The 12,747-nt window shown below is 35.3% G+C and overlaps 2 protein-coding genes across 3 annotated transcripts in view; one reads left to right on the top strand and one right to left on the bottom strand.

The window, feature by feature from the left end:
- The window catches only part of LOC112050965 (rho GTPase-activating protein conundrum), a 96,806-nt gene extending 94,242 nt beyond the window's left edge, over positions 1-2,564 (top strand). For both annotated transcript variants that reach the window (XM_024089382.2, XM_024089383.2), the window contains exon 12: positions 242-2,564. In XM_024089382.2, the coding sequence (XP_023945150.2) occupies positions 242-416 (175 nt within the window). In that variant the 3' untranslated portion in view covers positions 417-2,564. The remainder of the gene's footprint in view (positions 1-241) is intronic.
- Positions 2,565-3,047: 483 nt separating this feature from the next.
- Positions 3,048-12,230, bottom strand: LOC112050966 (nucleoporin Nup43). The gene is made up of 4 exons (XM_024089385.2): positions 11,695-12,230; positions 11,082-11,253; positions 10,198-10,360; positions 3,048-5,960 (listed from the first exon to the last, which is right to left on the bottom strand). Exons 1-4 carry the CDS (start codon positions 12,045-12,047, stop codon positions 5,623-5,625), a joined length of 1,026 nt encoding a protein of 341 aa, XP_023945153.2. The 5' UTR covers positions 12,048-12,230; the 3' UTR covers positions 3,048-5,622.
- Between the last annotated feature and the right edge of the window lie 517 nt (positions 12,231-12,747).

The following is a 12,747-nucleotide window of genomic DNA, read 5'->3' as shown; positions in this document are numbered from 1 at the left end:
TACCGATAGACACGCAATCTTACAGCGGTGCTCAAAGTCAAAGCTTTGAAGCTTAGAGTTTGTTAGTGCCATTTTGATCTTTGTTCATGCCTTTAATTTAGACACACCTACTGAAATAGACAAACGACTAAAGCTCACTTCAGCTCAGCTCAAGCTATTTTTATGCACAGAAACTTGCGATGGTTTCAGTTCTAAAATGGACAAAGAACGTTTGCTAAATTATGATTTATCATCTTTCCAGTCTCCTGATTAAGCAAACGGATAGCCTCGAGACTCAACTGGCCACCGCAGCAAACAGTTGCCACGTGACAGAAGCCCTCATGCGTTGGTGCGACCAATTGTGGACCGTCCCATCGTCATGTCTTCTAACTTCACAGAGGAAACCGCCGCCACATCGGCGGAATCATCACACCTGAGTTGGTAGTCATGAGGAACCGTGGACCAAGCGGTTGCAGTGACCTTTTTTCCAAATCAAGCCTAAAACTAGGGAAAGTTGGACTACATCTTCTGTGCAATACAAACCCAGTATATTATATTTCAAGTACTGAAATAATATCAGTCGTTAAACTGAAGATTTCTTCTTTAGGTTCGAGGTAATCCAGGTAAAACTCCAGGTTTGGTCAATACTGTATTCAGGAAAAGAACTATCCAATTTTGTTAAATATTCAGAATCGCCAAATGGTTTTTGAAGAATTGGACCAATGTTGGAAAATGTGTGGTAAGCGAAATGCAACAGAATGGGTTCAACTTTCTAAATGTTGGCTTGGTTTTATAATTTTGGGCCAGGCTATGGTAATTGCCGAATTACGAGCTCGAATGAACCTTATGATTTTTCTAATCAATGTCGATTTTGTTTATGCCGTAAGTTGTTGTAGGTATAGCTTGACCAGGACATGTAACCCTGCTATATTGTAGTAAATAAAAGAACTAATATATGCCATGTAACACAAAAGGAGACTGCAAGAGCACACAAATAGTCTTGTCAAATTGTTAATTAAGGTAAAACCCAAAGGCTGTCCACTGTGGAAGTTTTGTGGTGGACAATAGGTAATACCCATAAATTAACACAGCCCGAAGAGTCGCTTATTGGAATGACCTTCAATTTAAAACATCATATGCTATAAAATCAGTTTATAGACCAGCGACTGATCCCTGATAGATTTAGCTGGTCACAAAAAGAACCAATTTCTTCTACTAACATACGAAGAATGTACTGTTAAAAATACTTGTGGCGCTCTCAATAAAGGATTTTTATATTTCTGGTCCAGCTATACCAACATTAAGGTGCTTTAAGTATTATAAATATTAGGATTTTGTTTAGAATCACGCTGAGCTGTGTTATATTCCTGAACAATATTGAGTGATACAGTTATATAAACATTACGTTATAAATAATTAATATTAAATGCATATATACTCTGTGTTAATTGTATTGTTAACACATTTAGTGGTATACCTACATGTGAATAAGATGCCAAATATTCATCATATACTTACTCTTAATAAATGTTGTTTATATTTAAAATATTAATCTTAAACATTTATTCCAGTTTTTGAGGCTGCTATAAGATAAATTCTTTTAAATTTAAATTTACTTACGTTCGGATTTTTATTGTGGTTGTAATTTTGGAACACAAGCTTTTAATTTATTTTGGTATGGTATGGTATGGTAGACTAAAAAGACGTCACACTAAATTCAATATGGCTGATTGTTTTTCTTACTTTGCATTATAACAAGATATGGGCATGTATCAAATAAAATGGTTTACTCATAGAATACTTTTAAAGAAATTAAAAAATAATAATATTTACTTGGTTTCAAATACATTCTACACTAATTCTTATAGTTTTATTTGGACAAACTTCAATACTTCTTTTCCATTTCTTTTAAAAGGTACATTGAAAGCTCTAAAAATATTATTAGTGCTTTATATTAATCAACTTCATAAAAAAAGGATATTTTAAAGCTTGTGTTCCATTGGTTGAAATAATAGTTATTTTGTGGAGTGTGGTGCCATTGGCTTTGGTCTTGTCAAGTTACCATTTTATGAAAGCAATATAAACGTATGGTTGTTGGAATGGTGCCTTTTAGTGTGTAGGCTAAGAGCAAGTGAATATTTGTGCTGTGCAAAATATTTATAAAAAAACTAATTGAACGTAAGTGACTTGTCTACATCGTATGAATCATTTAGTAGGATCAGTTGATTAATCAAATAAAATATTGTCTTCAAATTAAAAATAATACATTTAATAAAGTCGTATGGCAAATTGAATTACCTATCTGAGCATAATGTTACCTATGATTAGTGTCTTTTAATATTAAAAATATTGAATAGCATTATAATTATTCACTGGCTCTTAGACCGGATAATGTATTATAACTTAGTACTCAATACGAGTAGTTTATTCTTATTTAAAAAAATAAAAGTGTAAATAAAATGTAAAATATCTTACCAATTGACTATTTAGGCATGCAAAGACTGACTTGGTGTATTATTCTATATAAATGTATATTATTTCTTAAGAGTATTTACTTCACAAATAAACGTATATTTAAATTCTGAGACAGCCTTTTATTCAATTCATACGAATATTTTCAATGGAAAAGTAGGTATTTAACTCTTAGATTACTTACTTTACAATTAAGAATTTATACTGTCATTAAAGTTAAAGTGTTTACTATAACATTCATTTCATGTGTCGTGAATAAGACATTGCTGTAGGGCAGTAAAACGGAAACCTCGACCAATCTAAAAACTGTTCAGCACACTGTTTAAGCCGCGATGAACAAGCTTATGTTTAAGAAACATAGTCAGGCACATTTCGAAAAACATCAGAAAGGTATATAATTTTTTTTTTTATATATTGCCAATGCCAAGCATCATACTAATTTTGGTAAAAATATAAATTGACTATACCTATATAATATTAATTTTATGAGGTATTTTATCATATTGTGCCCTGCTAAAAAATCCTGTGCACACCATGATCATCACGAATTTTTAACCTCCTATGAGTATATACTTTCGATAATAATAATAATATAATAATAATAATAAGCCCTTTATTCTGTGTTAAGAAATTACAATTATATATACAATACATTTTGTTTTCATTTTTTTTTAAAGAATATCTCTTAACATAGTGTGCCTTTCGGCATAGGCCTCCTCCAGCGACTTCCACTGCTCTCTCTCTAATACGACCCTTCTCCACTTTGGACCTGCTGTGAGCTTTAAGTCATCCTCCCATCTAATGAACTGTTTACCCCGATTCCTTCTGCCATCTCTAGGGTACCATTCCGTCACCAGTCTGCTCCACTTCCCCGTAGTGTCTTGTGGCCAGTCATGCTCCTCTCCATGGATCGTTGGCACCTGGCCAGTTTAGCCCTTTGAGCCATGGTGAGCGCCCAGGTTTCACAGCCGTATGTTAGGCATGGCAAGATACACGTGTTGAAGGCCTTCCTCTTAATTACCATGCTCAGTTCCTTGGATTTCATTATCTCCTTCAGGGACCAATATCTTTTCCAGCCAACGGCAATTCTCGTGCTGATTTCTTTAGTCATTTGGTCCCTGAAGGTAACAACTTGCAGTATTAGAGTCTTTCTATGATGAGATGTCACGAGCAATAAGGACCAACGCAGATAAGCACATCCTACTTATGGGTGACTTCAATGCCCAAGTTGGGGCCCGACAAAATAACGAAGAATATGTGCTTGGAAAGTTCGGACACGGAAAAAGAAGTCGCAATGGCCAAAAACTAGTTGAATTTCTCATGGAACATAATCTCACAGTTCTTAACTCAACTTTTAAGAAAAACACACGAAATAAATGGACTTGGATCTCACCCGATGGTTCCTATAAAAATGAAATTGATTATATTATAAGCAATCACCCTAAAGCATTCACTGACACAAAGGTCATAAACAAGCTAAATTTCAACACAAACCATAGAATGGTGCGCTGCTCATTAAGAACGGAACAGATCAAAACACCGAGACATCACATGAAAAATCATAGATATGAACAGAAAGTGCTTCCGACCCTTGTAGATGAAAACCACTTTGAAGAAATCAAAAAGCAAATTACAAACGAAGGATTAGACCCACTAAAAAAAATATGAACTTCTAGAAAATAGACTTAAAACAATCAACATTTACAGAAATCAACAAAATAATAAATACCAACTAAGCGATTACACCCTACATCTATTGAAGGACCGAAAAGATCTAATATCAAGCAAACAGCGAAAGGAATCAATTAAAAAGATAACAGATCTAAGTAAAAAAATAAGGGAAAATATACGAAAGGATAGGAAAAGAATAAGACTTAAGACTTTAGAACGCCACATAACGAGGACGGGAGGAGTGAAAAAGGCGCTGAAAGAACTAAGAGAATCAGGGAAGGAATGGATACCTAGGCTTAAAAGGAAAACAACAACTACTTCGAAAAGAAAGGATATCAAGGACCTAGCCACGCTCTTCTACAGCCAGCTCTATGCCACACAAACACAAAGTCACAATGCAAAGACCAAACAGAGTGGCACACTTTTGGAGCCGACGCGGGTAAACCCTGAGGATCCAATACCTGAAATATTACAATGCGAGGTTGAGAAGTCAATAAAAAGCCAAAAAGCAGAAAGATCTCCAGGGCCGGATAGAATAGCAAACGAGTTGCTAAAGGGTACAATGGAAGAACTGGTTCCTATCCTTACAAAACTATTCAACGAAATCATATTAAAATGCAAAATTCCAGAGCAATGGACCAAATCCCACATTATTCTACTGCATAAAAAGGGTGATAAAAACGACTTGGAAAACTACAGGCCAATCAGTCTGATGTCTAATGTGTACAAAGTATTTGCGAAGATAATACTTGACAGAATCACTAAAACTCTGGACGAACAACAGCCAGTGGAACAAGCGGGCTTCAGAAAAGGATTTTCTACACTCGACCACATCCACACTGTCAAACAAATACTCGAAAAATACACGGAGCATAACAAAAAAAATATACATAGCGTTTATCGACTACGCCAAAGCCTTCGACAGTATAAGCCATGAATCCCTCTTAGACAGTTTAGATCAGCAAGGAGTACCCGCAGCATACATTGACATCATAAATATGATTTATAACAACAATAAAGCTAAAATCCAACTAGAAAGCTTAGGAAACGAGTTTAAAATTGAAAGAGGTGTCAGACAAGGGGACCCTTTATCCCCCAAACTGTTTTCAGCCGTGTTGGAAAGCGTATTCCGCAACTTAGAATGGGAAGACTTCGGAATCAATGTTAATGGTAAAAAACTTAACCATCTCAGATTCGCAGATGACCTCGTACTATTTGAGGAAGATCCAATCAAACTCGGGTGCATGGTTTCGAATCTACATGAAGAGAGCATTAAAATCGGACTCAAAATGAACACAAAGAAGACCAAACTAATGACGAACAGTACTGAGGTCAACATCGGCATTGATAACAACCCATTATTGTATGTGCAAGAATACACATACCTTGGATATACTTTCGATAACTTATGTCTAATATTCCTTTTCAATAATTTGTGGGTAGTCAGAAAAAAATAAGTTAAAGACATCATGTACAACATAGAAAAAACATTATTTAATACTAGTATTTGTAATTCTTTAACAAATAAACAGCTTCATTGTCTGCACCGCATAGTATCCTACCTCTGTCACAGTGGAGTGTGTTGACAGCTTTATGCAGCACCGGCATCAGAGTGTTCACGTTCATGGCAGTTTTATCCTCTAATGGCACACAATCTTCTTGAGCTTTCTTCGTTAAAGTTTCCATACTCCAATCCCAAACTTCACCGGAAACAGATGAAGTGATCAGTTTGTTTGGATTCTCTGGATGGAATTGCATTTCTGTTATCCCAGCGGCGTGGGCGTTTAGTAATGATGTGGGGAATTGGTTCATCCTCAGGTCCCATACGGCGAGGGCACCTACAAGAGGTAAGTACAAGATTTTGAGTGTATGCTACTCAAAAAGTGACAAAATTTTTCAAGTTTTAGCAGTGGCATAGCTTGTCTTGGAGGGGCCCTGGTCCTAATGATAATTCTAAACTATAGATGGGTTATGTCCCTACAAAATCACCGCAAAAAATGATTTGAATAATAGGCTACAAAATGCAAACATGCTCAATTTTGTCTTTTAATTCCATTATTTATTTACTAGCGGACGCCCGCGACTTCGTCCGCGTGAAAGTCGTTGTAAACTTTCAACTACCCCTATCCTACCCTACCCTACCCCTACCCTACACTACCCCTACCTTACCCCTATCCTACCCTACCCTACCCCTACCCTACTCATTAAGGCTGCACTTCTTTATTTATTCCCCCCCCCGCGAGTCGCATCGAGCGCGTCAACCGTTACACAAAAATAATCCATATAGCATGAATTAGTATTCACGCGCGATGGCTTAGCGTATTTCTTGTATAACTTTGGTATTTCTTTACCGATTTTTATGATTTCTTTTTTTATTGAATAGGTAATAATGTTAACTTTTTTAGTTAGGGATGAGTGATGAGTGTTATAAACATAAGAGTAGACAAATATAATTAGAAAGCACCGAACTGCTAAGCTATCGGGAGTTACACGTGTTATTGTGAGTCAACCATAAAAGATAGACATATATATGCTGTTATGTTTTTATAGATAATTTTAAGGAGAAAATTTCCGTCATACATGATTTCCATGTAGCTTTAACCATTAAGGCTGTACACGCGACGGAAGCTTAAAAAATTGAGTAACTTCTCCCGTTTTCTCAACATTTCTCTTCACTGCTCTGCTCCTATTGATCGTAGCGTAATGAAAAGTATACTATAACCTGCCCAGGAGTATGTAGAATAATTGTACCAATTTTCGTTAAAATCCGTCCAGTAGTTTTTGTTTCTATAAAGAACATACAGACAGACAGACAAAAATTTTACTGATTGCATTTTTGGCATCAGTATCGATCACTAATCACCCCCTGATAGTTATTTTGGAAATATATTTCATGTACAGAATTGACCTCTCTACAGATTTATTATAAGTATAGATAGATGTATATATAGTTTTTGCACTTCCTGAACACACAACTAGCCATTGTAGACAATATTTAGGTATTATTTGTTTAAATAATGTTTGTAGTTGATCACAACTTACATTGAGATGTGGAAATTTAATCTTTTGAGCACCTCATTTTTCATGACCTAGTAACACATCTAACATTATTTAACAACATTGCCCGGCCCTGTATCAAAATATACTATGCACAAAAATTAAGGGAGCAGAAAAAAAATCCAAATTTTTGGGGGATTTTCAACAGGCTGTAACTTATACAAAAATGGTCGTATAGCAAAAAAAAAAACCAAAATTGTAGTTCTAAGTGTGTAGTTTTTAGATCTGAGTTTGAAAATTTTTTTTTGAAAATATTTTTCGAGTAATCATAAGAAAACCACCGAAAAAAAATTTTCGAAATTTTTTTGGTTTTTTTTTTTTAATCTACGGACGTGGAAAAAATTTTTTCGACTCAACCTCCATATGGACCGGATAGCTTGTTTATTCAGATTTAATTTCGTTTTTTTTAAATCTCGATACGAGCATTTCTCGCTGAGATATCGATGTTTGAATGGAAAAAGATCATTTTGTCTTTAATTACCAATATCTCAGCAACCAATGATTGCACAGAAATTTTGAGGTTGGTTTTAAAAACTTGAATAAATCTTCTACAAGGATTAGCAATTGAATTTTGAAAAAAAAATTTTTTTCAATCATTACATGAATTTGAAAAAGCATCCAAAAAAGGGCTTTTTGTCGTTTTTTGGAAAATCAAGCGCCCAATCAAAAATATTGCGGAAACCACTGACGTTAAGTGTGCCTTTTACTGTTCAATATACCCACAAAAACCCTACAAAGTTTCAATTCAATCCAGCCAACCGTTTTTTTTTCCCACTTGATCGAATTTTTGAAAAAATTAAAGGAGCAAGAATTTCGCTCTGAAAATGTCATAATTTTTATAATGCGGGCTGTTATCAGGAGCAGAGGTGGCAATACGCGGTATTAGCACAACACACACACACACACACACACACACACACACACACACACACACACACACACACACACACACACACAAGCACACACACATCTTCGGAGAGTGAGTTTGGAGTCACAAAATACTGTGGAAGTGACGAACCACAGTGTCTCAATCTTTGATAAAACCACACACATACACGTGCGCAAGCACAAAACCGTAAATCCGCCGTGCAACCTCCACGTGGTACGCTTTGGGTAACGCTAATGTCGGCGGTAATTTTTTTTTTAATTTTTTTAAATTTTTATCAAAAATGAAAAATTTTTTTTTTTTTCATTTTTCTCTCAATTCTGTATTAGTGACTTGAAAAATTTAAGAAAAAAAAAATCGAAAATTTTTGAGAAACAAAAAAAAAAATTTTTATTTTTTTTTCAATTGGCCCAAATCAAAAAAAATTAAAAAAAAAATTACCGCCGACATTAGCGTTACCCAAAGCGTACCACGTGGAGGTTGCACGGCGGATTTACGGTTTTGTGCTTGCGCACGTGTATGTGTGTGGTTTTATCAGAGATTGACACACTGTGGTTCGTCACTTCCACAGTATTTTGTGACTCCAAACTCACTCTCCGAAGATGTGTGTGTGCGTGTGCGTGTGCGTGTGTGTGTGTGTGTGTGTGTGTGTGTGTGTGTGTGTGTGTGTGTGTGTGTGTGTGTTGTGCTAATATCGCGTATTGCCACCTCTGCTCCTGATAACAGCCCGCATTATAAAAATTATGACATTTTCAGAGCGAAATTCATGCTCCTTTAATTTTTTCAAAAATTCGATCAAGTGGGAAAAAAAAACGGTTGGCTGGATTGAATTGAAACTTTGTAGGGTTTTTGTGGGTATATTGAACAGTAAAAGGCACACTTAACGTCAGTGGTTTCCGCAATATTTTTGATTGGGCGCTTGATTTTCCAAAAAACGACAAAAAGCCCTTTTTTGGATGCTTTTTCAAATTCATGTAATGATTGAAAAAAAAATTTTTTTTCAAAATTCAATTGCTAATCCTTGTAGAAAATTTATTCAAGTTTTTAAAACCAACCTCAAAATTTCTGTGCAATCATTGTTTGCTGAGATATTGGTAATCAAAGACAAAATGATCTTTTTCCATTCAAACATCGATATCTCAGCGAGAAATGCTTGTATCGAGATTTAAAAAAACGAAATTAAATCTGAATAAACAAGCTATCCGGTCCATATGGAGGTTAAGTCGAAAAAAATTTTTCCACGTCCGTAGATTAAAAAAAAAACCAAAAAAATTTCGAAAATTTTTTTTCGGTGGTTTTCTTATGATTACTCGAAAAATATTTTCAAAAAAAAATTTTCAAACTCAGATCTAAAAACTACACACTTAGAGCTACAATTTTGGTTTTTTTTTTTTGCTATACGACCATTTTTGTATAAGTTACAGCCTGTTGAAAATCCCCCAAAAATTTGGATTTTTTTTCTGCTCCCTTAATTTTTGTGCATAGTATAGTATGGGGGCCTAATAGACGACCGGCAAATCTCAAAAATCTCTTTAGCAGTTTTTCATGTTTTCTTCTCTGGGAAGCACAGCAAGAGTTAATTGTTGATTACTTTTTATTCTTATTTTTGCCCTAAAGTTCGGGGGGCCCCTTATCAGTGATACGGCGGTAGCTACGGTCTTGAGTTTCAGTGTAGATCAAATAAAAACTGGACTTTTTTGCTAGATGCTAGTGATGTAATGTGTGTGTTGCAAGGGAATTCCATAGGCATTAGTATATTTTTTAGTGACAGAGCTTGTTCAGGAAGCACTATTGCCAAGCTTATATCTGCAGCATTGCTGTGTTCTGGTCAGAAGGGCAGTGTTTCTCTGTTTTAAGGCAATGGTTTTTCAATAAAAAAGCTTTAGTTCACTAGTATATATGTGTGATCTGTGCTGTGAGCTTAAAAGCTGCAAACTGCTTATTGAATTTGTCTTCTGAGCAATACAGTAAATTCTGAATATTATTTCAAACTCCTTATCAAAGCAAAGCTTATATCAGACTATAAGACAAATCATTTCCATCCAAGACAAAGATCATGGCAATGCCTCTGATGTGTCAAATTCCTTTAAGTTATACAATAACAATTCATATTCAAGTATTTAGTAAAATACCTGATTCACTGCCAGCTAAGATGATATGTGGCTGTGTTGGATGATGTACTATACAAGTTGCTGCGAGTTCGTCTCCTGCTAGAAGGAATGCTGCCGCTGGTTTGTTGGTGGAGGAGCGAATGTCCCAGATTTTCATGTGACCCCTTATATTGCCTGTTATTACCTGCCAAGTGTTTTTTTATTATTCTTCAAAATCAAAATGCGATGGTAAGTGAAAGCGGCCTAACTGGGAGGACGATGAAAACCTTCACCTATTTCAGTTTCTACACAACATTTTATTAGAACGCAATATCGCTTGGCGGTACGTCTTTGCTGGTAGGGTGGTAACTAGCCACAGCCGAACTAGTTACCACCCTTTCTTGACCTGGACCAATTAAGAAAGAAAACCTCAATCGGTAGTGTTGCGGTTCTCAACAAAGTGGTCCTAGGTTCCATTCTCAGCTCTGGTCAGTTTGGGATTTTATGATTTATAAATTTCTCAGATCTGATCTGATGTTGCATAGACCATGGCTAGTTACCATCCTACCAACAAAGATGTACTGCCAAAAGATTTAGATTATGTCACATAAAAGCAGTAGTTGTGCCTCTTTTAAGTAAGCCCGCTTCCATCTTAGACTTGCACGTCACTTAACATTAGGTGTTATCACAGTCTTGTAAAATAAATAAAATGGATTTTTAATTTTACAGTAAACAAAATCTGTTTGATGTGATCCATACAATGCAGATAAGTGCAAAGTTAATGCAAATAAGTGTATACTTGTATGATTTTGTAAACAAAGAATACTAAAAACCATTTGATTCAATGTATTTGATGTGTACAACATCCTATAAATTATGTAGTCTAATTAACCCTTAAGTAATTTTAGAAAAAAAAACAACAATACCTCATTCAGCTTAATAAAGCACACAGAATGCAAGGAACAGCTGTCAGCTCCCTTGATAGCTTGTGAGACATCTCCCCGCCGGCCGTTCAGTATGTTCACATTGCCATCCTCGCCAATGCTGGCAATGTCTCCTTCCAATGTGTCTAGAGACGTGCAGGAACATGTCTCTGCTCTACAATTATTAATACAAAGTTAAAAAGCTATATCACACTGATATTATAAAGGCAAAAGTTTCCGTGTTACTCTGTCATATTGTGTATGATTGTTCTGCCTTTGCACTGCAGCTACTGAAGTGATTTGGAATTGAAATAGATTTTACTCTGGACCAGAGAGGTCCTAATTACATAGGGTACTTTTCATGACAGAAAAATCCATGGCACCACAGGATTTGTGAAAAGTTCTGAATTTCACGTGGACATAGTTGCAGGCTTCCACTAGTAACTCATTAAAGCCTAGTGTTTGTTGTTAGTCCTGGGTTCAAAGCCTGGCTTAAACTATAGATACTAAGCTTTTCTTTCTTCTATAAGAAGTTTACAATAAAAATTATTTTCTAAAAGGATAATAAAATAGGCTACTTATGATGATGACGGAAGTATTTAAAGAATGTATTTACCCAAAATTGTGTAACTTCTTCCATGTATGAACTTCTCGCAGTGGAGTCTGTTTATCGTAAACGCTAACTTCGAGCATTTTCACGTCACCGTTCGAAACCGACGCCGCTATAGTTTTCTTGTCTGTAAACTTAATTTGGGTAACATCGCCCTCCACTTTGTATTCTGATAGTTGGCGAGGAATTTCCACGTCTTGGTCTTCGTTCAAACTTTCGAAACTCCAAACTTTAATAGAATTTACATCGTCGTCCCAACTACCGGTGAAAAAGTTTTTAGTTTCAACGTACTCTTCCGGTATCCATCGTATTTTATTAATTTTCTGTGATACAAACGTGCCCTGTACGTTTAAAGGCATTTTAATTTTGCAAGGATTGTCTGCGAGTAATTGTTAAATATAATCCTAAATCTAACACAACACAAGAAAAGAAATAAACTATGAGAATATAAGAATAAGAATTTATTTTCTGTGACTTTTTTTTGTTTTACTTTTTTTACGTAAAGGCTGAAGCGCGAGTGAAGTTGAATTGACATTTGTTTGACACTGACAGTGACAGTGACGCATGCCGCTTGGTCGGCAACATAGACTTAGAACAACTTAGTTATAACTATGGTCGGCAATAACCGTTTGTGGTCGGCACACATTCTACTCTATGGTCGGCACTTTCAATTTGGTAATCGATTTGGTAATTGGGAAATCGATTTTTCAAATCTTAAACCAGTGAATCAATGACATATTTATTATAACAAAATGTTTAACCAGTTACCGCTCAATATTTCAATTAGTAAATAATTAAAAATAACTTCTTCTTAATAATAAATTAAGAAGAAGTTATTTTTTATATTTAGATTTAGATTAGATAAATCTGGGTGTCTGGTGTGGTGTGGTGTGTATTAGATAAAATGGTGTCTTTTTTATTTTCCGTGACCGGATTTATATTGAAAATAAAATACAATCTCAAACAATTTAAATTTTTTGGCGAATCGATATTAAGGAGCAGAACCAAAAGACTTGCAGAGAAAGTTGACTTCCAAGTTCTAAACTAGCTAATATCTAA

Source organism: Bicyclus anynana, chromosome 1 (assembly GCF_947172395.1).
Source record: "Bicyclus anynana chromosome 1, ilBicAnyn1.1, whole genome shotgun sequence".
In the NCBI taxonomy this organism is placed as follows: domain Eukaryota; kingdom Metazoa; phylum Arthropoda; class Insecta; order Lepidoptera; family Nymphalidae; genus Bicyclus; species Bicyclus anynana.
Note: the sequence above shows the minus strand (reverse complement) of the source record. Positions and strands in the feature narration are given on the sequence as shown.